The 27,984-nt window shown below is 40.6% G+C and overlaps 1 protein-coding gene and 2 pseudogenes across 6 annotated transcripts in view; 1 reads left to right on the forward strand and 2 right to left on the reverse strand.

The window, feature by feature from the left end:
* Positions 1–2,374: 2,374 nt before the first annotated feature.
* Positions 2,375–16,610, reverse strand: LOC309652959 (nudC domain-containing protein 2 pseudogene; annotated as a pseudogene). The gene is made up of 2 exons (XR_014268748.1): positions 14,627–16,610; positions 2,375–13,171 (listed from the first exon to the last, which is right to left on the reverse strand). The product of XR_014268748.1 is annotated as a nudC domain-containing protein 2 pseudogene (transcript).
* A 112-nt stretch (positions 16,611–16,722) lies between these two features.
* Positions 16,723–27,984, forward strand: part of MBTPS2 (membrane bound transcription factor peptidase, site 2) — a 44,951-nt gene continuing 33,689 nt past the window's right edge. For all 4 annotated transcript variants that reach the window (XM_082447172.1, XM_082447173.1, XM_082447171.1 and 1 more), the window contains exons 1-3: positions 16,723–16,953; positions 19,801–19,949; positions 21,680–21,914. In XM_082447172.1, the coding sequence (XP_082303298.1) occupies positions 16,879–16,953; positions 19,801–19,949; positions 21,680–21,914 (459 nt within the window). In that variant the 5' untranslated portion in view covers positions 16,723–16,878. The remainder of the gene's footprint in view (positions 16,954–19,800; positions 19,950–21,679; positions 21,915–27,984) is intronic.
* Positions 22,178–27,953, reverse strand: LOC309652708 (heterogeneous nuclear ribonucleoprotein A1-like 2 pseudogene; annotated as a pseudogene). The gene is made up of 2 exons: positions 27,949–27,953; positions 22,178–27,186 (listed from the first exon to the last, which is right to left on the reverse strand). The product of its transcript is annotated as a heterogeneous nuclear ribonucleoprotein A1-like 2 pseudogene (transcript).

Raw genomic sequence — 27,984 nt, forward strand, 5'->3', positions numbered from 1 at the left:
TGGCTACTACCTTAATGGCATTTACCTTAACGAATTCACCCTGGTCTAAGTCTGGCCCTCAGATGTTACTGTCTATGAGCTTTCTCTCAGAGATCCTGATTCATGCTAACCACAAGGGACTAAATATTATGTACTAATATCCTTCATGATTAATTTTTTTTGAGAAATATGACTATTGTGTGGACTTTTTTTGTTCTTGGCTGTCTGACCAGTATACTTTTTCCTTTAAACAAGCTATATGGGATGTCTATTTAACAGAAGGTGGCTTGAAGTATATGGAATTAGAGCAAAGAAAGAGGGTTTAACTGTTAAAATACAATCAGGTTTTTCTTAACCTGACTTAATTTCATGGTTTGAAGTGTCAGGCATTTTGGGGGGTATTTATTGAGACTCCCAGAACCTAAGGTGTACTAACGAGTACACAGGCTACAGCTGGCCCTAAAGCACTGTGGGCTACCCATCCTGAACACTGCTATCCAGAAAGAGCTAGGACTTAGTCAGTTTAGTGCACTTCATTCAGTAGGTTTTAGAGAATGTCTCCCCAGGACAGTGCGTAGAAAAGCACTGCCCATGTCTACCTAGCTCACCCTGTTTTTTTCTAGGCTCCATTGCTGGCCACCCTTGTTTCTGATTCACACTTGGGTCTCCATGAAGCCTCTGTAGGGAATTCACTACATCAAGGCCATGGGACCTTCCCACGTGGAATGTTTTAATACAGCAGGGTAGAATAGGCAAATACAATTTGTTAAAAAAGAAAAACAGGGCTTCCCTGGTGGCGCAGTGGTTGAGAATCTGCCTGCCAATGCAGGGGACACGGGTTCGAGCCCTGGTCTGGGAAGATCCCACATGCCGTGGAGCAACTGGGCCCGTGAGCCACAACTACTGAGCCTGCGCGTCTGGAGCCTGTGCTCCGCAACAAGAGAGGCCGCGATAATGAGAGGCCCGCGCACCGCGATGAAGAGTGGCCCCCGCTCGCCGCAACTAGAGAAAGCCCTCGCACAGAAACGAAGACCCAACACAGCCAAAAATAAACATAATAAATAAATAATAAATAAAAATTTAAAAAAAAAAAAAAAAAAAAAAAAGAAAAACAAAAAAAAAACAGCAAGTGAAGTAGTGCTAAATAAATAAAATTTGGCTGGCTCTTCTTATAAAGCTGGTTGTAGTACTACAGTAATGGCACACTGATTTTAATTGGGGGTGCACCTCCATGACAAGGGATTAGGGAAAATTTCACAAGTATTTGTTTGAACAATCTTTGGTCTTCCAGTGAACCACAAAGTAAGAAATCATTCTGTCAGTGGTGTATTCTCCTTTACATCTCCCCCAACTAACCCCTAATTAAGCAGTTTCAAGATAAAATTACATGGCACTGAATAAAATGTAAGCACAAGCGTACGTTTTAAGCTTATCACAATAAGCTTTGATTCTTGTCAAAATCAAGGTAAACAATATCACTATAGATCACTCTTCTTTTTTTTAATTTTATTTATTTATTTTTGGCTGTGTTGGGTCTTCGTTTCTGTGCGAGGGCTTTCTCTAGTTGTGGCGAGTGGGGGCCACTCTTCATCGCGGTGCGCGGGCCTTTCACTGTCGCGGCCTCTCTTGTTGCAGGGCACAGGCGCCAGACGCGCAGGCTCAGTAGTTGTGGCTCACGGGCCTAGTTGCTCCGCGGCATGTGGGATCTTCCCAGACCAGGGCTCGAACCTGTGTCCCCTGCATTGGCAGGCAGATTCTCAACCACTGCGCCACCAGGGAAGCCCTAGATCACTCTTCTTGTCAAAAATCAGCCTAACCCAGGCACTTACTGCTCTACAGGTTATTGGAACAGAGTAGCTGTTTTCTTTTCTCCCCCCCCCGCCCCGCCGCGTTGGGTCTTTGTTGCTGTGCACGGGCTTTCTCTCTAGTTGCGGCGAGCGGGGGCTACTCTTCATTGCGGTGCACGGGCTTCTCATTGTGGTGGCTTCTCTTGTTGCGGAGCACGGGCTCTAGGCGCCTGGGCTTCAGTAGTTGCAGCATACGGGCCCTAGAGCGCGGGCACTTCATTAGTTGTGGCTCGCGGGCTCTAGAGCGCAGGCTCAGTAGTTGTGGCACACAGGCTTAGTTGCTCCACGGCATGTGGGATCTTCCTGGACCAGGGATCGAACCTGTGTCCCCTGCATTGGCAGGCAGATTCTTAACCACTGTGCCACCAGGGAAGTCCCCAGAGTAGCCATTTTCAATGGATGGTTACATCAGAGTCAACTGGTAGAGTGAGAACAGCAGCTATCTCTTACAACTTTTAACACCCTAACCAGAAAAGGAAGTCCTTTCATATTTGTTTAAATCCCTTGGTTTGTTAGTGTTGCTACTAAAATTGGTACGTGGTTTCCAGTTTGTCGTTTTTCTTTTAAGGTATCTATCTTCTTCAGATATCTGGTTGTTTTGGCCTATGAACGCACATTCCCATAGAGGTACTGGCTACTTGGCCTGGTAATATCTACAGGTAATGACTGAAGGCCAGCCCCTAATCTGGGTCAGCTCCAAAGTTCAAGGGAAGGAGCAAAAAAAAGTACTCCCTATAAGCAAATCCTCAAGGAAGGCACTAAATATATTATGTGCTGGGGACAGGATGGTGAAATAGAGTCAGTCACCTGTTAACTCTCGTCTCACCAAACAAATTCTTGGGTTAGAGGTACACCTTTGAACCCACTTGGAGAAGGCAGCCTCCATCAGCTATGAGGGTCTGCAGGGAGTGGGGTGATCGCCCAAGGTCAGGCAGTGCACCCTGCCCTCAGCCACTCCGCACCCCAGAAGTGCCTGGGCTCTACTTAAATTACTCCCCTGACCCCACTGCAGCCACAGCTGCATGGCTGTGTGTGTGTTCCTCAGAAGTCCTGCATTTGCTTTTGCCAGGAGCCCTGAAAGTGTCCCAGCCTGGGACCATTTCATATACTAATTTCTCAGTTCAGGGCTGCCAGACCACACAGCTAGTGTAAATACAGAAAGAAAACCACCTGAGGAAAGGTGGTGATTATTAGTTCCCATGGAGAGTCTACATGTGTGGGGCTTTTTTTATACATATATGTGTTTTTTTTTTTTCTCCACTCAAAGCTCAGACAAGGGCAGACAAACTTCTTTGTTTTCTGCCTCAGCTGATGGATGGATTTGCTTTCTACTCCACTGTAGCGTAATCAGGGTCCCAAGTCTGTACAAGGTTTTTAGTTCCAATTCCCCATCTTGTCTGTGCCCAGAGCTTTTTCTCTGTACCCCAAAAGCTGTTAAAACCCAAGCCCAAAGATACGAGTACTTGGTTACGAAGATGGGCGTACTCTCTTCCTCTTCCAGGAAGAATGAAGTGTCAGCAGCCACTCACCATGGGCAACTGTAGGTCTGGCTCTGATGTTGGCCCTTCAGTTTTTCCCTTACTATCCTAACTATGCATTTAAAAGGATGCTTGCCTTATTTTATCTGCCACTTCTAGGTGGATAAAAGGGATAAAAAAGGATAAAAGGAGCAGAAAGGCTTGCAGATTATCCAAACTACCACATGGCCGAAACGCAGGTGCTGTCGAAGCTGAGGGAGCATGTAAACATGGGCGTGTCCACACTCCATCCTCAGAGTCCCAGCCTTGCATCTGGCCAGGGGCCAGGTTCAGGGGTACTTTGAAGACACACCCCCACACCAAGCAATTCTGGTGTGTGTACCGGCTTAAGAACCACTGGAACACAAAATCGCAAGCTTGGATAATCATATCGTGTGAGGGGACTGTTTATATTTTGCAGGAAAATATGCTTTGCCTATCTTTCAAAAGAAATGAAACATTTATTGGCATCTACAAAGATAAAATGCTTTTGCTACAGAGGATTGCCTTTTGGTGGTTAGTTCTTTTTACAGCCAATTGGATGCAGAAGACCCTGTTGGAATTATGTATCATTATATAGTGGACAATTCCATTTTCTAAAAGGGTAAGAAAAAATAGATGTTTACCTCATGTTTCCTGCTTGAAAACTCCTTGGCCAAAATTTTGCTGAGCTCTGAGAACATTTTAAAACTTTTATATCATTTGCTTTGGCCTGTCAATATGCTGAAAACCAGTATCAGAGATTTTGACCTTTGGCAGTTTTTTAGCTGAATGGATAATAATTCAGGAATTTTTAATTGTGTCACTGATAAGATAACTAATTAGATGAAAATTTTCAAGTGCCAAGTACAACTGCTATCTAATTTGCAGTTCTTACCAAAACCCATTAAATCTGAATAGATAAAATGTCCACTGTGAATATTGTACAGAATATTGTACAGAATTTGTACAGAAGGTACAAATTAAATTTTTCAAGTCACCTATCAGAATTATTTTGACACAATTTATGCTTTGTGTAAAAGTAATAAAAATCTAAATTTAAAAATTAGCTTTCTGTAAATTTTATTAGTTATCAAAAAATATTAGAAAATAAATGCAGAATTTTCTTCTCAGTTATTTTGTTGACAATCCTCATTATCATATGTAAGCAATGTGTTCTTGCCCCAAATTGAAGCAATCAGAAATCTATATTCCATATACAATGTGTTTTATATATGGTATCTCATTTATTCCCTGCAAGAACCCCCTGCTCATATTATCCACATTTTACAAATGAGAAATGAATTTGCAAGACCACACAACTGATAGGTAGCAGAGTTGCAATTTGAACCCAGGCCATTGAACTCTAGAGCCTATATGCTTAACAACAAAGCTGCATGGCTCTTAAATTTAAAAACTAAAAAGCAAAAACACACAAGCAAGAAACCTACTTAAGGAACATTCTAGAATCACAGTGTTTAACATCAAGTTTTGTAGGCTCGATCCCTCCAAATATATCCCAAATCCAATTACGTCTCACTGCCTTCACTGCTTCTCACTGGGACATTGCAGTAAGGGACCTCAGTGGCCCTCATGGCACAGTGTTGGTCTTGGGATCAGGAGTATAGACATCACCTGGAAACTGGTTAGAAATGCAGATTCTCTGCCCTCCAAGTCCCAGACCTGCTGACTCAGAAAGTCTGGGGGTGGGACTGGCGAGCTGTGTTTTAACAAGCCCTCCAGTGGAGTTTGATGCACCCTCAAGTTTAACAACTGGCTTAACAGAATGATGCATTCGTCCAGTCTTCTGACAGCTTTGCCTACTTCAGACAGTCTCTACTGAACGATCCATCTTCTAAGAGAGAGTGTTCTGTCTTTATGGAATAAAGTTTCACCTTCAAGAACACAGTGATCTTCTTGAATTCTTCTCAAATATGTTCTTCCTGCAACAGCTGAACTGGATCTGTACAAATCCAAAACCTCAGGCCTCTGACCCTGATAATTTCCAAGGCTTCATGTACCCAGTCTATGCATAGAATCTTTTATACTGAAGCAGAGTTTAACAACAAAAATAATTTTAAAGGATTTCTGATGTCTGCTTGTGCCCCTCAAAGAACGTTAAAGGTAACTAAGATTAACGGACTGAAAATATCAAGTCCTTGCATGTCAATAATATACAATAAGTCTGGGGAAAAATTTTTTTTAATTTTAAAAATATCAAGTCTAGACAAGGACAGGGAGCAGCCAGAACTCTCTTGCATTGCTGGTGGAAATGTACATTAGTACATCTGCTTTGAAAAACTGTTTGGCAGCAAATACTAAAGATGGAGATATGTCCACTCTAGGATCCAGTAATTCCACACCTGGACATATACCCAACACAAATGAGTGATTACGTCCACCATCACATATATACAAGAATGTTCATAGCATTGTTATTCGTAATAGCCAGACACTAGAAACACCCAAATGTTCATCAAGTATAGTCCAGAGAAATAATTTGTGAAATACTTCACAATGGTAAAAAAATAATAACCTGCTTTGCTACCTACAACAATACTGATCAATCTTACAGATGTAATGTTGAGTGAAAGAAGGCAGACACAAAAGAGTACCTACCATATGATTCCATTCTTATGAAGTTAAGTAAACAGACAAAAACTAATCTATGGTGAGAGAAAGCAGAAGAGTGATTACTTCTGGGGTGGTAGACTGGGAAGGGGATGAGGAAGAGCTGTGGGGTGCTGGTATGTTCTGTATCTTCATCTGGGTGGTGGTTACACAGGTGTAGACGTATGTAAAAATTCATCAAGCTCAATCCTTAAGATTTGTGTGCATGACTGTACGTGAGTAACATCTCAAAATAAAAGAAAAATGTGAAATCAACAAAGATTATGAAAGTGGATCCAGATCATAACTGACAGCAACAGCCCTAGGGTCAGCTTTCCTCTCCTCCCCGATTCCCTCACACACATACTTGCTACAGTCCCTCTGACTGACCAAATCCCCAAACTCTCTCTGACATCCAGCCCTTAGTTTGTCCTTTATCTCTCCCTTCTTTTAACCTTAACTCCAGGTTTGACTTGGCTTTTTACTAAATCCTTTTCTCTTGTCGATCTCTCAGGACCATCTCTTTCTAAGTCCATCTCGTTCTCCCAATTCTGCATCCTAAAAAATCTCAAATAGGACAGCAAAGACAAAATTCTCTTTACTAGATAGCTACAGGGAGAGAAGTAGAGAATGCTCAGCCAGTGATGTATCTTTTCCTCTCTCACACCCTCAGTTATGAAGTTAATTGAACTTTCCTAGGGCAAAAATACCACTGAGTAATTATTTCTTTTGAATGATAGTGGGCACCAGTACAAACAACTGGCTTCTCACCTAAAAGGCAGTAAAGTTTGGTCTTGCTCTTCTTAGCAATATCTACTAGCCTATACCAGGAATTCCATGCAGCGTGTTTGTGTGTGTTTGTTTGTTTTTTTGTTTTGCTGGAGACTGTAAAAGTAAAATTGGGAATTAGCATGGCTTCTGGAGAATAGTAGAAAAGCCAAGTTGCAGTTTCCTAAAATATGAATATTGGCAGCACATGTCAACTTTGAAAGGAACTGGTCATGGGCACAGAGTACAGGGGTAATCAATAGCACTTCCCTGGTGTAAGTTCCCAATGTTAAATTTATAGTCTTAGACCATTTTTTTGTCAACCTGGGATCTGAGAATATCTGGGGTTTGGCAAATATATTCTCAAAGGTCTGTAGTAACTTATCCCTTTAGAACAGGCCCACAGGAGGTAACCAGGAGCTGGGGGCGGGGGGGAGTAGGAAATTATTATTTAATGGGTTCAGAGTTTCTGTTTCCGATGATGGAAAATTTCTGGAAATAGACAGTGGTGATGGTTACATACCATTGTGAATGTACTTAATGCCACTGAATTGTACACTTTAAAATGGTTAAAATGGTTATTTTTTAATAATATTTATTTATTTGGCTGTGCCGGGTCTTAGTTGCAGCACGCGGGATCTTCGTTGTGGCATGTGGGATCTTTAGTTGCAGCATGCGGGATCTTTTTATGTTATGTATATTTTACCACCATTTTTTTAAAAAACTGGTCCATAGGGACTTCCATTTCCAGCAATATAGCATATTAGCCGTCCTGAAAAAAACCTTCCTGGGACAAAAATACATAAAGCATTGGATAAAGTATTGTAAATATTTCATAAATGCGTAGTAGAGGTAGTGGAAAGTAAGGGAAATCCTCAGAGGTTTTTGTTTTCTTTTTTTTAAAGGCAAGATGAAAAAACATATATCCAGAGAGGTGAGATCTAAAGCTGGTGTCTGCCCTGCTGTCATCTGCTGACCTTAGCTATATGAGTGGGCCTTCAGTAGGGGTAGAAGATAAAGCTCAGAGACTTGGAAACTGGACCCTCGGTGAATGAACTAGAACAGACCAACCACTCCCAGAATGTGACCTTAACGAAACTTGCCTCTCTTGGCCTTGGCTATAGAGGAGAAAAAAAGTCTCCCATGTAGTTTTCTGATTACAAACTGGACTCTAGTAGGTTTGAAGCCCATACGTCTTGGTCATTCCTGTTGCTCCCAGATCAGGCTTCTTTTCTACCACCTTTTTTAAAATTTGAAAAATTATCATAGATCAATTTTTGGGGTAGAACACACCCAATTCATTCACCTGTTCTTCATATGATATATTTTTCAGACCTCTTATCCCCCTAACAGTATCCCTTTGGGTATTTTCTGGCTTGTTCCAGTATCTCCTTAAGGAGATAGTCATAATGGAAAATAGTAACAGATTTAGCTCAACCGACAGACTAGAATGGAACTATTACCACTCATGATTGACGTTTTGGTTATCTACCACTGAATAACAAATTAGCCTAAAACTTAGTGGCTTGAAATGACAACAGTTATCATCTCACTATTTCTGTGGGGCAGGAATTTGGTTGTGGCTTAGCTGTATCCTCTGGCTCAGGGTCTCTCACAAAGTAGCAGTCAAGTTGTCGGCTGGGGCAGCAGTCATCTCAAGGCTCAACCAGGGAAGGATCTGCTTCAAAGCTCACTCTTGTGGTTTTGCATAGGATTTAGTTTCTTGAGGCTGTTGGTCTGGGGGCCTCAGTTCCTTGCTGTCTGTTGGCCGGAGGCCACCCTCAGTTCCTTGCCACGTGGGCCTTTCATCAGAGCAGCTCACAGCATAATAATTTGCTTCATCAGAGTGAGAAAGTGAGGAGAGCCAGAGAGAGAGAGAAAGGAAGACAGAAGTCACAGTCTTTTATAACCTAATCATGGAAGTGACATTCCATCATTTTTGCCATATTCAGTTTGTTAGAAGCATGTCACTAGGTCCAGCCCACACACAAAGGGAGGGGATTACACAAGGCGTGATTACCAAGAGGCAGTGACCATTGGAAGCCATTTCAGAAGCAGCCTACTACAACTGGACATCAACTTCTAATCTGAAACCTAAAATTGTGACCTAAAAGAAGCCTGCATTAAGGATTTAGATTTAAGTGACCCCAGGTTAGTGAGGTCCTTAGGTACTTGGAAAAGTAAATGCCAATTATCTCTGGAGAAACTTACCTCAAGCTCAGGTATTAAGTACTTCCACTAGATAGAGTTCCAACAAACATGAGTTTGCAATAAAAAAGAAAAAAATGCAAGTCACCATGAATGACAATTAGCAGAAACAAAGAATCAGATCTGCCAATGCTACAGATACTGCAATTATCAGATACACAGTATATAATAAGCATGTTTAATCTGTACAATTTAAAATATGGCTAAGGAACAAGAGAAAGCAAAAAATAATAAATCAGATTTGAAACAAAAACAAATATAATTTCTAGAAATGAAAAATAAAATAATTGAAATTAGAAAATCAATAGACTGGTCAAAACAGCAGATTAGACACAACTGAATGAAGTAAGAAATAATGAACTGAAAGATAGATTTCAAGGAATTACCAGGACTTCCCTGGCGGTCCAGCGGTTAAGACACCACACTTCCAATGCATGCAGTTTCTATCCCTGGCTGGGAACTAGGATCCCACATGCTGCGTGGCACAGCCAAAAAAAAAAAAAAAGAAAGAAAGAAAATTACCCAGAATGCAGCAAGGTAAAGACATGGAAAATATTAAAGGAAAATAGACATGGAGGATAGAGAAGCTGTTACATCCAATCAGACTTTCAAAATGAGATGAACAAGGGAGAGAGAACATTCAAAGAGAAGATAGCTGAGAATTTGCCAAGTTTGATGAAGATGACAAATCTTAAAATTCAGGAACCTAGACTGTGCTGGTCTTTCAGCTCCACACCCAGGCTTCTATTCCCTGCAAGGCAGCACTGGGGTTGGGTGTCCACAATGCTTTTCCAGGCTCCTTTAGCAGCTGGCTTCCTCCTGGGTTCCACTAATAAGAAGCGCTGGTATGTGATCAAAAGGTAGGAGGAGGGTAACAGCAGGAGTTCCTCTTTCTCTCTCTCTTTTTTTTTTCTCTTCCTTTTACTCCTTCTGGTCCCAAGCCCTTAGCAACAGCCACCCGTCCATCCCCAGTAGCATAGCTGTTCCTGAGATGGTGGCCACCTGCTCTACCCTCCTAGGTTCTGGTAACGTAACCTCCTCCTTTTGGTGCCTTGAACCCTAGGGATGTGCTAGCTATTAATACTTTCTGCTTTCTAATCTCCAGGCTACTTGACCTTTGTTCCTCTTTCAATCTCCCAATACATGTGTAGCCGATTCCCTTATCAAATCCTCTCTGTTTTGAAGTACCTAGCAGGGCTTTTGTTCTCCTGCCTGGACCCTGATTCATATAATGACAAATTCCAAGCAAGTTAGACAAAAGAAATCTACACCTAGACACACCAAAGTCAAACTCAGAACAGTAGAAAGAAGCTAGAAAGAAGACAGATTGCCTAAAAGAAGTGACAGTTGGACTAAAAATAGACTTCTCAACAGCAGCAATGGAAGCCAGAAAATAAGTCACATTGTCAAAATGCTGAATGAAAACAACTTTCAGTCTAGAATTATATGCCCTATAGAACTATTATCTACAAATAAGAGGGAAATCAAAATATGTTCAGAGAAGCAGTAAGAGATTAATTTTAGAGCCTGCTGAGTTAAATAACAGGGATGCACTTATGTTTAGTTTATGCCTTGGGATTTGGGATTTAGTTTCCCCTCAACTTTGCCTTTGGAAGTCCAAAATAATAGACTTTATGAGAAGGCTTTAAGAAGAGAATTCCTGGGACTTCCCTGGCAGTGCAGTGGTTAAGACTCAGTGCCTCCAGTGCAGGGGGCGCGGGTTCGATCCCTGGTCAGGGCTGTGCGGTGCGGCCAAAAAAAAAAAAATGTAGAGAATTCCTTATAGTTCTATGTCTAGGGAAGCTAAAGTTAAAGAAAAATCTTATTGACAATATCACTACAGACCACAAACCAGCATGCTTTTTCCTTTAAGGACCAGATAGTTAATATTTTAGGCTTTGTGGGCCATTAGGTCTCTGTCACAACTACTCAGCTCTGTTGTTGTGATGCAAAGCTGCCAAAGGTAATGCAAACAAAGGAGCATGGCTGTTTTCCAATAAAACTTTATTTACAAAACAGGCAGAGGGCTGGATTTGATTCCCAGGCCATAATTTGACAATTCCTGCTACAGACTGTGAACTATTTTCAGTAGTTGAAGATGATGGATTTTTCATATTTGCTGAAGCTATAAATCCTAGTTGTTAAGTTCCTTCTAGAAAATATGGTATTGAAAAACTTCCTGAATTGTATTCTGCTATGAACAAAAAGGCAATAGTATTAAATGTGCCACTATATCTTGGACATCAGACACTTGGATATGCAAAAACGACTATAAGTCATATTTAAGTCTAACAGTATTGTAGATTAATAATGAATTCAACTCTGATTCTGTTCAATTGTTGAGAGATTGTTGAGGCCTCCCTCACACAGCTATCAACATAATGCATTCTGACTGAAGAACTACTTATAGGATGGAAAATCAGTTTCAAAATGTGTCAATTGTTCTGGATAATAGAACAAACATGGTAAAGGGTAAGAGTGATTTAGGAATCATAAGCATACAGTGTTTTGTTCATATAACCTTCAGTACTGTAATCCGAAAGCAATTATAACTGTCTATAAGCAGAAAGATAGTGGGCCACTGCCTCATACTTCAGTCAAAGACAAGAATACATGATGTACAAAGGTTTTTGGGTTTTTTTTTCCTATTTAGAAGAGTTTATTGAACATTATTCCTGCATCACACTTATTGAAAGAAAAACTTAATTTTCCCTGAAGGCACCCTGTCATTTCACATGATCTATACCCTAAAGTTTTTTGTATTAAAAATACAGGTTAAATATGATATTAGTAAACCGCAGCATATGAAAGTTCATGCTGAGCAAAAACAAGTCCAAAAAATAAGCTACCGTATATCAGTAGAATAGTTCCTACAGTATTTGTTTCCTATGAAAATCATATTTGAATGCAATTTTCAGAACCATATTTAAATATATTTTGCAATTTGTTAACTGTAGGCATCCACATTTTTCTTCCACCGCATAATCTGTTCCTTTGATTAAGCTGGCAACATTTGCTAGGATCCACAAAATGCAGCAAGTTCACAGATATTTCTCAAGATCTGAGAAATCTGGTCCACCTTTAGTGTAGTTTCCTGAGATTTCCGCTCTGCTGAAGTCAAAACCAGGATTTTCTTTCTGGAAGTTTTCTCTGCATTTGGTCTTGCACCCAAGGATCAGCTGCATACTCAGATTCCAGAATAGAAGTCCAACAATTTGCTGCATCTCTCTTTATAAGAACAATACAGACCATTTTTCTACCCTCCACAGTCCACGTTCCCTCATCAGCTATTGTAGAATCAAAGAGTTTGCCCTTGAGGATCTCGTGGCCACCCACAGCCAGCGCCACATGCCGGCTCTGCGGGCTGCACTGGATATCCTGGGCGCGAGTGCCTGGCGGCACCTGAACTTCAATGAACACCTCCTCCAAGATCTGGTACCACTGGCCCCACGGTGTTCTGCATGGAACCACCCCACTGCGCTCCTCAAACGGGGCTGACATACTCCGGTCGCCTCCTGGCCCCGGTGGCCATCCAAAGGTTTTTGAATCGCCTTGTCATATATTTAACAAGATGTTTAAACAAGATGGAATAGCAGCTACTACGTGTTTAAAAGCCATCTAGAGCAAAACTAAACATGCTTTTTAGATGAAAACAATATATCTTAACTTATTAAAACTGCTTGCAGAGAAAAATACTTTGCTTTCTGGAACCTGAGGAAGAAGTAATCAAACTGATGATTTCACAGTACAAGTATTTCTTACATGACAGTGGCTGAAAAGATTCTCTTATCATTCTCCTCCAGGAAGATGCTGAGACTGGTGTACATGAAATGAAACTGAAATATAAATGGAAAAACCCAGATGACTGGTTTCTTGAAAGCCAATTGTACTGCTCCTTTGCCACAGTTTTAGAACCAAGGTTTAAGGACAAATTTTATTCACGTTGACTGTGTAAAGCAGCAATTGCAGGCAAATATTGTGTGTGTGTGTATGTGTGTATATATATATATATTTGGAGTAAAAAATATAAGCGCGGATAATACTTTCAGAAAAGATTCAAAAAATATTTTCTTCACCTGGGACTAGAAGCTTGCGTCTGTGGGGCTGCTTCAACCAAACTGCACCATCATCAGCAACCACACCAAGCTGAGGATATAAAATAGAGATGAGGGACTTCCCCGGCCGTCCAGTGGTTAAGACTCAGCATTTCCACTGCAGAGGGTGCGGGTTCGATCCCTGGTTGGGGAACTAAGATCCCACATGCTGCGCAGCGCGGCCAAAAAAAAAAAAAAAAACAGACATGAGCCTTTATCTTAGTCAGTTCCTATTAAAGAGAAAGGAAAGCTTAATAATTTTGTGGCGGCATCAATACTAGCAGTATCCCATAATGGCAGCGCTAACCAAACATTTTCTGTTACACTGCCCTCCATAGATGAAAGAGAGCATCTATTTATGTGGTAGATGGCACTACTGTTTACTTCCAGGTATATTCTTCTCTACTTCTAGGTATACAGAGGATTACACTCGTTCTGCCCTTTAAGTTAGGAACAGCTATTTGACTAGCTCATGAAGCTGGAGTGGAAGGAACGTGTGCATGTCTGGGCCATAGCATTTCGCAGCCAGTGGTAAACACTCTAGTCCTCTCTTTCTCTGCTGCATTAAATCCTGAGCCTCGCTTTGAGAACTGGGCATGATAAAATGGAGTCTCCATCATTCTACCAACCCCTGTTGGATATGCAGCACAAACAAAAAATAAATCTTTGTCATTTTAAGCCAGTGGGATTTTAGGGCTTGTTTCCTAAGCATAACCTAGCTTATCCTGACTGGTGTAAGTTAGTGTCATAAACATAGAGTATAATGACCCCAGAAGCAAACTATCAGCTTACACTGATGAGAAATAAACACTCCTGAAGGCGATGTCAAACTCTAAAAATCTGAATACTTACATTTTAACAACAAAATTATAATATTTTAAAATTAATATTATCTAATTTTTATATTTCATGTTGATTCTGGTATCTCAGAAGTTTATTATATAATAGTGATATTCTGCTTCAGCCAAATACTGATTTTTAACATGTAGCTGGTTTTTGTTTGTTTGTTTTCAGCCACGCCATGTGGCATGTGGGATCTTAGTTCCCTAACCAGGGATTGAACCCGTGCCCCCTGCAGTGGAAGCATGGAGTCTTAACCACTGGACAGCCAGGGAAGTCCCTAACATGTAGTAGCTGTTTTGCATTCAGCCAAGATGTATTTTTGGTGCCCCTCTAAAAAAAATATACTAAATAGGCTTCCCTGGTGGCGCAGTGGTTGGGAATCTGCCTGCCAGTGCAGGGGACACGGGTTCGAGCCCTGGTCTGGGAAGATCCCACATGCTGCGGAGCAGCTGGGCCCGTGAGCCACAATTACTGAGCCTGCGCGTCTGGAGCCTGTGCTCCGCAACAAGAGAGGCCGCGATAATGAGAGGCCCGCGCACCGCGATGAAGAGCGGCCCCCACTTGCCGCAACTAGAGAAAGCCCTCGCACAGAAACGAAGACCCAACACAGCCATAAATAAATAAATAAATAAATAAAAATTAAAAAAAAAAATATATATATATATATACTAAATAAAAATGATATGAATAAAAGCCTGGCTGTGCGTCCTTCAAGATAGTTACTTGACAGAAACCTGAAACTATTTGTAAATTAGGTCACATTTCTTCTAAGGAAGAATACCTTGATCTTATGGAATACAGGTGTTTTTTGCTGCCACCTTGCATCCTCTGTCTTGTCTCTTCTGCTGCCACCAGCTGGCTTCCACTACTGATAAATTCCAGAAACCAGCAGGATTCTATTCAGTGTTTTGTTTTGACTGCTGGGTCCCTGATGAGAACACCAAGTCAGTTGAACAAGTAAAATTTTAGGTTGGGAACAGAAAAACACAATCAACTCATTTCCTACATATTTTGGGTAATCAGCCACACAGTAACTGGTTTTTGTCCCAGCAAGTGGTCCAGACAAGGCTTCAGGCTAACAAAAGAGAAGACATTTTAATTCTTAAGTAAATTTTCTCATCCTAGGAAAGAACAGTGTTAAAAACTACAGTCATTATACAAGAGCAAACAAAGGTCAGTTCAAATACAATAGTGTACCAATAGTCTTAGTGTAGTTTTAAGCTTTAATAACTTCAGAAGTACAAACTCTATGAACTTACACAAAACATCACTTGAAAAATAAAATTATTTAAATTTATTTCATGCTGCTTTGGTCTCGGGAATTTTTGAATAATAAATGTAATTCAATTTTTTGTTTCAGTCAACGTTTGCCATCCTCAGTTAGGGGGACTAAAAAATTTGAAATTTAAAATTACTCAAAATTCACCAAATTAAATAGTGCAAAAGAAATTTAAATAAATTTTCAAGTGATGCTGTTTTCAAGTTTTCGGCATTTATACTTCTGAAAGTATTAAAACTGCACTAAGACTTTCGGGATACCTGTACATGGAAAACTGTGGAGTCACAGGGTGCTTGAATATAAACTTTTATAATTATACCTAGCTTTGTCCAAAATAAATTGAAACATTTTAAAACAACACATATACACACATATAGGCAAGAAGATGTAAAACTGAGTCATAAGGTTTCTTGAAGCTAGGGAGATATGGTGCTAAATTATTAAAACTTTAGGAAAAGTATGGGAGAGTGAGGCAAATGAGTAACAGTATCTGTCATACAGGTTCCTAGTATGACACTATATTTTTACTTTGGAGAAGGCTGAGGGTGCATTTTTATTTGGGATACTTGTTCTTAAGCTAGTATTATGTTCTCAATATTTCGGTATTAGTATTACTATTGCTAATGATGATTTTCCAGAAAAGTAAAAACAACTTTTAAAGACTTGGGCCTTAAGAGAATGCAAAAAACAAAGAAACAACAAACAAACAAACAAAACTCCATAAATACTAGTTTTCCTTCCGTGGTTCTCAGTCTTGGCTGCACAATGGAATGACCTGAGTTTAAAAAATACTGATGCTTGGATCTCATTCTGAAATTCTGATTCAAGTGGTCTAAGCTACAGAACGGGCATCAGGAATTTTTAAAGCCCCCTGGTGATCCTAATGTTACAGCCAAGGTTGAGAACCACTGCTCCAGGTCAATATAATCAGGTACACGTCAATAAAAAAATATGTACAGATGTTCAGAACTTTTTTTTTAATGTAGCACCAATCTCAAATTTTATAATGGAAGAGGTTGAGAAAAGAACCTAAAGCTCAAAAAAATCATGTTGAACGAAATAAGCCGGACACAAAAGAGTACTTATTGTATGATTCTATTTACACAAAGATTTAAAAATTAGAAAAGGGGTGATGGGAGGGCGAGGAGAGGATTAACCGGGAAGCGAGCGAAGAAAATTTCTGAGATGGAAATGTTCTCTATTTTTATTAGGGTACACAGATATATAGTTATCAAAACTCATCGAAATAGTTGAGATCCGTATTGTGTTTTCGCTATATGTAAATTACGCTTCAATTAAAAGAACGAATAAACATAATTAACTTAAATCTGGATACCTATGACAGAGTCTGAGCGGCGGAGACGATTATTATTTGGGATTACCCAAACCCCCACTAGATTAAAAGGAACCGCAAACCCCAGACCAGAACCGGAGAATGGAGAGCAGACAGCAGGGAGGGCCAAAGCCTAAGAAATCGCTAGAGGGCTGGCAGCCGCAGTCTAGTTGATACCTAGACAGCGGCGCCCGAGTGCCCCGCGAAAATAAGCCCCCACGCCCTTTTCCGGTGCGCACACTGCCGTTCGTGCGACCCACCAGAAGGATCCGGAAGGAAACGACGCCACCACGAAAAAGGAGCCGGTGGCAGCTGGGTTCCTGCGCAGATGCTGGGGCTGTAGGCGCCGCGCGGCCGGCTGGTTGCGGCTCGCAGGGAGGACGCCGGCGCTCGCCTTCCCTCCGCTGCCCCCGCCGCTGCCATGATTCCGGTATCGCTGGTGGTGGTGGTGGTGGGCGGCTGGACTGCCGTCTACCTGACCGACTTGGTGTTGAAGGTGAGGGCCTCGGGCCTAAGGCCCAAGCCCGCGGTGCCAGGGCCGGGGCGCAAGGCCCTAGGCCTTTTCTCTTCCCCTGCCTTGTGCCTCCCGGGCTGAAAGCCGTGCGACCGGAACCCACGTGCGGCCTTCCGCGTGGCGCCCGGTCCCATGGAGTAAATAAAGCACGGCTGGCCGCGGGAGGGGTGTGGCGGCCTGCGCAGCTGCCGCAGTCTCATTGCGGGGCTCTGCAGGCCCCGCAGCCTTCGGGTCCTGCCCGGGAGGCGCCGGTAGTGGGTTCGGGAGGGCCGGGGCCCTGCCAAACCCCGCGGCATTGCACCTGGAAGGAAATAAAATATCCTCCTGGGAAAGACACTGTTTGCCCTCATTGTCTTTAAGGCCACGACCCTCCAGAGACTGGTATTGGAATGAATCTAAATCAAGTTGTGATTTACATCAGTGGTCTCAAACTTTAAAGTGCTTATGACCATCTGGGGTTCCGGTTAAAATGCACATTCTGATTCAGCAGGTCTGGGGCGGGGGCCTAAGATTCTGCATTTCTAACCAGTTCCCAAGTGCTACCAATGCTGCCAATCTACAGACCATACTTCAAAGTAGCAAGGCTTTAGATAACTAGTTTCTGACTACTCGAATTCTCATTTGTATCTTAGACGCCGTTTCTTCACACTAACCCCCCCTTAATACTCCCACCCCCGCCCCACACACACCCTGGGTGCACGGCCCATTTTTATTTGGGTAGCAGATATTATGGACAGTTGTCTGACCACATGCTTCAGGCAGCCTTTCGGAATTGCATATTGGGGGTGGGAGTATTGTATGCGTGGAATAAAATCATGTCAATTCTCAAATATTTAATGAAAATTCCAATTATGACTAGTAAAACCTTCATGTTATGAATACTGTTTTAAATAGAATACTGTAGTTTAGTATTGTGTGGTTTAGGCTTAACAGCAAAATGATACTTTTGTTGCTTTGTTGCATTCAAACTTGCAAAGTGAGGAGATTATACAGTTGAATCCTTAGAGCAAGGGCTGCGCTCTGCCACTTCCTATCCATTGAGAGCTTGGGCAAATTACTCTCTGTTCCTCTATTACTTCATCTTTAAAATAGGCATAATAATTGTAAAGCTCTCCTGAGATTATAGGGAGGATTTCATTAATTCATCCACATAGAGCCTTGCTACTCAACCTGAGATTCAAGGACCAGCAGCACTTGGCATTATCTGGGAGCCTGTCAGAAATGTAGAATCTCAGGCCTCATTCCTGACCCACAGAATCCGAATCTGCATCCTCATAAGATCCCCAGGTGCTTTCTCTGCACATACTTGGCACAGTGCTTAGCATGTCATGAGCAGTACAGGCCACTGCTTGTTTAAACAGTGATTTTGTTGTTTGGAAAAAACAAAGCCGCATGATTTCTTCATGTTGCATGTGTGACAAAAATCCAAAATAAAAAGAATTTTTCAAACCTCTATAGTCTCTGGTCCAGTGTGTGAGGTGATCAGGATGTCACTTTAATTTCAGTAACAGCTCCTAACTCGCTAAGAGAGCACTATTCCTTGAGCAAAAGACCGAACTCTCATTCAGAGTATCTGCTTGGGGAATGGAGAGAGACCTCAGGTTTTAGGAGCCTGCACCTTCAGCTTCTCTGCTTCTAACTTGGTCTGCTGTTCCACCCTTGGTTTGTCTAGGATTTCCTCAGTAGACACCTGGAGGGGTGTGTCACTCTCCTTTTCCAAGTCCTAGAAGACAAGCAGGTTTAATAACTTCACCTGAAGATTTAGAGCAGAGAGCATTGTGGATCCAAAGGCAAACAGATACCTATATTCAGACTCAGGTCATTTTATGACTGTGATAGGGCTGAAATATCCTTCTAGATAAGTTTCTCAAATGGATGGGCATCTATATGATAAAATACTTAACCATACTTACTGTAAGAGGTAAGAGGTCAGTGGCAGTGCATGTAAAACAGCCTTATGTTATCCAAAATCTTAATTACTCAAGGACTTCGAACTTCCCTAAAGATAAGACTCTTTGTTAGGCTGCGTATAAGCAGCTGTCTCCCCAACAGTGAAGAATGTAAGAAGTTACTGAGACGAAGGTGGCTTTAGATAAGTTTTGTACTTTTTCATGGTCAAATTCAGCCTAATTTCTTAGGGTTGTTGCTCAGAAGAGGATAGAAAGCACCAATTCCAACTAACCTGTCCCCTCTGTTGGATTGGCTGGGGATCTTTTTTAATTACAACAAAAGACCTCTTTCTCTGGTAACAAGGCTTCTAGACCTGTGCTGTCCAGTATGGTAGCCACTAACTACATGTGGCCATCTAGCATTTGAAATGGGGCTAGTCCGAATAAAGATGTGCTATAAGTGTAAAGCTGACACTGAATTTCAAAGACTTAATGCGTAAGTAAATAAGTAGAATGTGAGGTGTTTCAATATATTAATTATATTTTGAATGATAATATCTTGATATTTTGAGTTAAAAATACATTTAAATTAACCTCTGTTTCTGTTTGCCTTTTAAAATTCGGCTACTAGAAAATTAAAAATTACATATGTGGCTTGCACTTGTAGCTCACATTGTATGTCTATTGGACAACGCTGTTCTAAGCAAAGGTCAGCAAACTTTTTTGCCCGTGGGCCATAGTTTGCCAGACCCTGACTTCAGCAGATCAGCTAGTCCAAGACTCTTACTTTAATATCCTGAAGAATAAACCTAAAGTTTTAAAATTATAAACATTTGATTAGCCAGTATCTTGCGTTCCTGTAGAAAACACTTTTATTTTCTTAAACCTTATAAATTATTCTTCAAAATTCAGTGATGTGGAACTTTTCTTTCTCTCTTAGTCATCTGTGTATTTTAAACATTCTTATGAAGACTGGCTGGAAAACAACGGATTGAGCATCTCCCCTTTTCACATAAGATGGCAGACTGCTGTTTTCAATCGTGCCTTTTACAGTTGGGGACGGCGGAAAGCAAGGATGCTTTACCAGTGGTATTCTTTATTTTCTCTTTTTGATTTAAGTTAGTCATTGTGATCATGAGAAATACTTGTTAAGTGAACTGTTTCCATCATTTTCAATTTATTGAGTTTTAAAATGTTGACAATGTAAAAACTTTCTGGCTTTATATAAATTCATGGGATTGCATCATTGTGCTTTTGCATACATTCAAAATCAAGGTTCTATGTCTTGATCTGAGTGGTGGATCCATCGGTACACATATGTAAAAATTCAATGAGCTGTATGCTTCAGACTTAGGCACTTTGTGTAAGTTATACACCAATAGAAAGGCAAAAAGTATATGGAGCATTTTCCGCCAGGAAAATAATCCTGGAGAATTCTCTCCCCCAGCATGACAGATAGAAACAAGGGTCCTGGGAGTCATAGGGCTCCCAAAAGTCTGCAGGCTTTCCTCTATAATTCTTATGTGATACCCATCCAGGGCAAGGATATTTAAAATACTTATCATCCAGTAAGGCATACACACAAACCAATCAGGAAAATGGCCAGCCAGGTTACAGCAGCAGGGTCCTGGAGCCCTCTGGCTATGCCAGGCATATCCCTTTAATTTAAAATATTTTTAAAATCATGGTTTATAGTGTTTATAGTGTTTACAATGATCTCTGGGACACCCTAGAGACTGACAGTTTGTGTACTTGACAGAATTTCTAGTATGGCAGTAGGGGGCCTTTGTCAAAATTCCTTTTTGTTAAAAATTTAGCTCCAACTAGAGTAGAGCTAAATGTAAACAATCAGGTCATCAAAAAGCAGAAAATGCAACAGCAAATCAAAGCAAACAAAATAGAAACAATAAAGATAAGAGCAGAAATCAGTGAAATAGAAAGTATACAGTAGAGGAAATCAGCAAAGCCAAAAGTTGGTACTTTGAAAAGATTAATAAAATTAATAAACTCCTACCATGACTGATCAAGAAAAAAAGCAAACAAAATAACTAAAAATCAGAATTGAAAGGAGAAACATTACTATAGATTCTGAGACTTGTTTTATTTTACTTTTATTTATTTATTTATTTATTTATTGGCCACACCATGCGGCTTCTGGGATTTTAGTTCCCCAACCAGGGATTGAACCCAAGCCCTTGTCAATGAGAGAATGGAGTGAGACTCATTTTGAAAAATGAAACTATTGTGAACAGTTATATACCTATAAATTTGACTATTTAGATGAAATGGACAAGTGCCTTGAAAAACACAACTTATCAGAAAGTTAGAAAATGTAATAGATTATCCCCAACTATAGAGGAGTGATTTCTAATTATTAAAAGAGTAGAAGAAAGAAACTTAAGTTTCACCATGTTAATATTTAAGCTCATTACAAAATTCAAGTAAAATAAAATGCAAACAAAAGAATTGGTAGATGAAAAAGAATGGATGTCTATAATGTCAAAAGAGCTTTCATAACTACATGAGAACAAGATCAAAACAATGCTATGTAAATGAGCAAAAAAATATGAGAGGAAACAAACTTTTTATTGGGAACAACATTCAGCCTCTTCAGTTATGAGAGAATTGTAAATTATAACTGCTTAAAGAGACTAGTGCCCATGCTTCAGTCAAGCATCTGAACTTCAAGTAGGAAAAAGAAGAGTTATTGAAATTTTTAGATATTGTTTTGAAGCTATGAAAGGTGGCTGGTTAATGAATTTTTTAGTCCATGAATTGTGAGGAATTGTACATTTATGTAATTTTTTTCCTCTTGACAGGTTCAATTTTGGAATGGTGTTTGGTGTAATTGCCATGTTCAGCTCTTTTTTTCTTCTGGGGAAAACGCTGATGCAGACTTTAGGCCAAATGATGGCTGACTCTCCCTCTTCTTATTCTTCCTCCTCTTCTTCCTCTTCTTCCTCCTCCTCCTCTTCCTCCTCTTCCTCTTCTTCCTCCTCCTCTTCATCCTCTTCCTCTTCCTCACTTCACAACGAACAGGTGCTACAAGTTGTGGTAAGTGCCTTCTTATTGCTTTAAGTAGCTTTATTGAAACATAGATATAAGAAATTTCTTCTGGATACCATAATTCCTATCTATAATATAAATATGAAATAAATGAAAAGTCTCACAATTTCTCAAATTACTTGCTTAAACAAAATCATTAGTAAGAGTATAGCAAAGAATTGTTGCAATCTGGAGTAGTGGTAGTAATAATAGAACAAATGGACCACCACTAAGACTGTCAACAATTACACAAGTATTCGATTTAATTCATGTTGTCTTTTTTTTTTTCAGTGCAAGGTTTTTTTTTTAATTGAAGTATAGTTGCTGTACAATATTATATAAGTTGTGGGTGTACCATATAGTGATTCGCAATTTTTAAAAGTTATACTCCATTTATAGTTATTATAAAATATCGGCTCTATTCCCTGTGTTGTAAAATATATACTTGTAGCTTGTTTTATACCTAACTTGGTAATTCATGTTGTCTTCTTGAGGTGTTGAATAATTGTTACTGTCAAGGAATAAGCATAATGATTTAAGATCTCTGTAATGTAGAAATAAATTGCATCTTAATCCTATGCAAAATGTTCCCCTTTCTTCTTCATGGCTTTCAGATTCTTAAGCAATAATATCCTTTCAGTTAAAGGTAAAAGACCTTTTGAATGATCACTGTGATTTCTTGATATGAAGAATAATGTGCTGAGTTGTACTCCTTTGACTGTAAGCTACTTAAAATAATTCCCACTTTAAAGCACATGTGTAGACCAATACCTTATCAATTCATGTTTCCAGAGTTTGAAAGGGTGCTTTACCACTGACTAACTTCAATTTTAAATTTTTTACGTTAATAGTTTCCATTTCCATGAGTCATGGATGTTATGTTTTTAATCGTGTTCTTATTAATGAAATAGACTATATGAGTTAGTGACTTTTTTTTAAATTGAAGTATAGTTGATTTACAGTATTATGTTAGTTTCAGGTATACAGCATAGTGAGTCAGTATTTTTGCAGATTAAATTCCATTGTAGGTTATTAAAAGATAATGGGTGTAATTCCCTGTGCTACACAGTATATCCGTGTTACTTATCTATTTTACTTTATTTTATTTTATTTTTATATCTTTATTGGAGTATAATTGCTTCACAATACTGTGTTAGTTTCTGTTGTACACCAAAGTGAATCAGCCATATGCATGCACATGTCCCCATATCCCCTCCCTCTTGAGCCTCCCTCCCACCCTCCCTATCCCACCCCTCTAGGTCATCGCAAAGCACTGAGCCGATCTCCCTGTGCTATGCTGCTGCTTCCCACCAGCCAACTATTTTACATTCGGTAGTGTATATATGTCAGCGCTACTCTCTCACTTCATCCCAAATATACAAACTATATAGTAGTTTGTATCTGTTAATACCCCTAATTTGTCCCTCCCTTCTTCCTTTTCCCCTTTGGTAACCACAGGTTTGTTTTCTATATCTGTGAGTCTGTTTCTGTTTTGCATATACATTTGTATTATTTTTTAGGTTCCACATATAAGTGATATTATACAGTATTTGCCTATCTCTGTCTTATTTCACTAAGCATAATATTCTGTACGTCCAACCACATTGCTGCAGATGGCAGTATTTCATTCTTTTATGTGTCTGAGTAACATTCCAGTGTATATATATAAGTACATCTTCTTAATCCATTCGTCTGATGGGCACTTGGGTTGTTTCCATGTCTTGGCTATTGTAAATAGTGCTGCTATGAACATTAGAGTGCGTGTATCTTTTCGAATTAGTGTTATTGTTTTTTTCATATATATACCCAGGGGTGGGATTGCTGGATCATATGGTAGTCCTATTTTTAGCTTTTTAAGGAACCTCCATACTGTTTTCCATGGCGGCTGCACTAATTTACATTCCCACCAACAGTGTACAAGAGTTCCCTTTTCTCCACATCCTCGCCAACATTTGTTATTTGTAGACTTTTTGATGATAGCCATTCTGACAGGTGTGAGGTAATACTTCATTGTGGTTTTGATTTACATTTCTCTAATAATTAGCAGTGTTGAGCATCTTTTCATGTGTTAGCTATCTGTATGTCTTCTTTGGAAAAATGTCTATTCAAGATTGACAGATATTTTTTTTAACTCATCTCTTTGTGGCCTCTACTAGCTGGGTCACTATGGGAAGATTACAAGTCATTCGTAGCAAAAAATAAAGAATCTCTCCTATGGTAATAGCTCTTTCTTAGAGGTTAAAAGGATTCAGGGGGGGTGAGGCCTCAGACGAGATGATTTATTTCTTCAGCAAACATTTACTGAGTGTAGTCTGCCTACTGGCCTTGTGCTTAGTCCTGCTTATACAGGGAACAAAATCCAATCCTAGCACTTACAGAACTTTTAGTCTAGAGGGAGAGCTGCTATGATTTTCTACAGTTGGACAGAGTACAAGGTGCTGCAGGAACAAAGACAAGCCCTGCTGAGGTGTGCCTGGCACTGGGAAGAGAGTAGAGGAGAAGGGAAGGGTAAGGAGAGTCCACATAGCCTGGGAAAGGAAGATGGCAGTTGAGCATGCCAGAAACAGAGGGAACCATATAACATGGAAAGGCAGAGGGAATAATAGTACTAATAATAAAACCTAGTTAGGGGCTTCCCTGGTGGCACAGTGGTTAAGAATCCGCCTGCCAGTGCAGGGGACACGGGTTCGAGCCCTGGTCCGGAAAGATCCCACATGCCACGGAGCAACTAAGCTCGTGCACCACAACTACTGAGCCTGCGTGCCGCAACTACTGAAGCCCATGCGCCTAGAGCCTGTGCTCCGCAACAAGAGAAGCCACCGCAATGAGAAGACCACGCACCGCCACGAAGAGTAGCCCCCGCTCGCCGCAACTAGAGAATGCCCGCACGCAGCAGCGAAGACCCAATGCAGCCAAAAATAAATATAAATAAAATAAATAAATTTATTTAAAAAACAAAAAACCTAGTTAATATGCAGTGCTTCCCATGTGAGGTTTTTGTGCCTATTTTATTTTATTCCTGAAGCAATCTAGAGGTAAGTATTGTTGTTATCCCTGATTCACAGATGAGAAAACCAAGGCACAGAGCTGTTAAGTCACTTGCCTGTGGTCACAGCTAGTAAATGGTGGGTCCATCACTCACCCACCACTGACCTCAGAGCCTGTGCACAGTATGCTCTACTCCCTTAAAAAAGACCAATAATTCCTCAAGGAACTGTAAAGTAACTTTGACCTGTATCTAAGTGGTATATGGTGGAAGGTATATGGTGTAGGAGATAAGATGGGAGATATAGGTAGGGTCTGAGTTATGAAGGGCCATTCTAAGAAGTTTTGATTTTATCTGTAGATAACAAGTCTGTGCAAAATGGACTGGAGTAGGGTTTCACCAAAGATGGGGAGACCATTTAAGAGAGCATTTGGAATAATTCACGTTAGAAGTTATAAAGATCTAAACTAAATTAGTGGTAAGGAGAATGAAGGGGCTGGATTCAAGGGATCTTTTGCAGTGGAGTTCTCAGACCTCAGTCATTAATTGAATGTGAGGCTGGAAGGAGAAGAAAGTCGAGGATGACTTTCAGGCTGCATGACTGGTTATTGTTTGCCAAGAAAGAGGATAGTAGAGAAAGAAGCAGGCTTGGAGGAAATATGATCACTGGCCTGTCTGCCTGCTAGGATTAGAATGGCAAAAGGTGTTTTTTGGCTTTTTGGTTTTATTTCAGTTTAACAAGTTTGTTTTTGTTTTTGTTTGGTTTTAAAGACACATTTATTCAGTGTCACATTTATTCAGACTATTAACATTTAGCAATCAACAGTGTGGGTACAAAAAAAAATCTATATTAAAACCCTTTGTTGGAATGCTTTACACTTTCCACAGAATAGAAACTAAACCTATTATACAATTAGTCACAAATATAGTCCTCGGGGTTTTTTTGCCCAAACACAGGAGTATTGTCTAAAACCGGGGTCCCTAACCCCTGAACTGCGGACCACTAGTGGTCCGCGGCCTGTTAGGAACCGGGCCGCACAGCAGGAGGTGAGTGGCGGGCGAGCGAGCGAGCGAGCGAAGCTTCATCTGCCACTCCACATCGCTCCCCATCGCTCGCATTACCACCTGAACCATTCCCCCTCCCCGGTCCATGGAAAAACTGTCTTCCATGAAACCAGTCCCTGGTGCCAAAAAGGTTGGGGACCGCTGGTCTAAAACATGTCTTTGTAGCAACTCCCCGCCACCTCTGTGCTTGGTTGAGTTCCCAAATCTGTTGTAACCTGTAGCTTCCCTGTCACTTCTCTGGCTCTCCTCTCCTGCTAAGCTTTGTTTCCTGGCAGTAATTAAAACCTTCTGCCACTGCCATAGCTACTGCTGCTGCTGGAACTGCCATAGCCACCTTGGTTTCGTGGTTTGGCAAAGTATTGGCTTCAGCCCCGATAGGGGCCAGACCTTCTGCCTCCAAAGTTTCCTCCTTTCATGGGTCCAAAATTTGAACATTGACTGTTGTAATTGCCAAAATCATTGTAGCTTCCACCACCTCCAAAATTGCTTCCGTCATTACCAAACCCATTATAGCCGTCCCCACTGCCACCATAGCCACCACTATGGCTGCCACCAAAGCCACCTCGACCACTGACATTTCCTCCACGACCAAAGTTGTCATTCCCACCAAAACCACCTCCGTGACCACCACCAAAGTTTCCAGAACCACTTTGATCTCTTTGGCTGGATGAAGCACTAGCCATCGCTTGCTTAGATAGGGCTTTCCTTACTTCACAGTGTGGTATTTCTGAATGACAATCCTGTCTGCGGAGTCATGGCCATCAAATGGTACAAAAGCAAAGCCTCTCTTTTTGCCACTGCCTCAGCCAGTCAATTCTTTCCCCATGCTATTCAAAATAATATCTTAGGTGATGTTCTTCAGTGTCTTCTTTAATGCCACCAACAAAAATCTTCTTCACAGTTAAGTGGGCACCAGGTCTTTGAGAATCTTCTCTTGAGACGGCCCTCTTTGGCTCCACAACTCTTCCATCTGCCTTGTATGGCCTTGCCTTCATGGCTGCATCCGCCTCCTCCACAGTGGCATACATGACAAACCCAAAGCCTCTGGAGCGCTTGTTGTTTGGATCCCTCGTTACCACACTGTCTATGAGCGTTCCCCATTGCTCAGAATTGCTCCCCAGACTCTCATCGGTTGTTTCAAAGCTCAAACCGCCAACGAAGAGCTTCCACAGCTGTTCGGGATCTTTGGGAGACTCTGATTTAGACGTGACAACAGTGGAGCTGGGGAGACTTTAATGATGTTTACTCGGCAGCGTCCACGGGCAGAAAGAAAGCTAACAAGTTTTTTAAATTTTTTTATTTGATAAATTTGACATGTTACAATTTACAAATTTAAGGTGTACAGCGAGTTACTTTCATACATTTATTTATTGTAATATGATTGCCATTGGAGCAATATTTATCACATATCATTATAGTACAATTTTATTGATTGTATTCTTTATACTGTGCATTAGATCTCTGTGGCTTATTTACTACTTGTTACAAGTTTGTACCCTTAAATACCGTCACTCATATCCCTCCCATCCCCTGGTAACCACCATTTTACTCTCTGGTTTTTAATAGATTTGACTTTTTTAGATTCCATATATAAGTGATATCATACTGTACTTGTATTTCTCTGATTTATCTCGCTTAGCATCATGTGCTCAAGGTCTATCCATGTTGTTGCAAATGGGAGGATATCTTCCTTTCTCATAGCTGGGTAATATTCCATTGTTTATGTACATGTACCACATTGTTTTTATCCATTCATCTGTTGGTGATCATTTGGGTTGTTTCCATAATCTTGGCTATTGTGAATAATGCTGTGATAAACAGAGATATGCATATATCTCATTGAAATATTTTCATTTCCTTTGGGTATATACCCAGAAGTGGAATTGATGGATCATACCTTAGATGTATTTTTAACTCTTTGAGGAACCTCCATATTGTTTTCCATAGTGGTTGGGCTAATTTATATTTCCACCAACAGTGTGTAAGGGTTACCACATCCTTGCCAGCACCCGTATTGTCTCTTTTCTT

The sequence above is a fragment of the Balaenoptera physalus genome (assembly GCF_965194825.1).
Source record: "Balaenoptera physalus genome assembly, chromosome: X".
Lineage (NCBI taxonomy): Eukaryota > Metazoa > Chordata > Mammalia > Artiodactyla > Balaenopteridae > Balaenoptera > Balaenoptera physalus.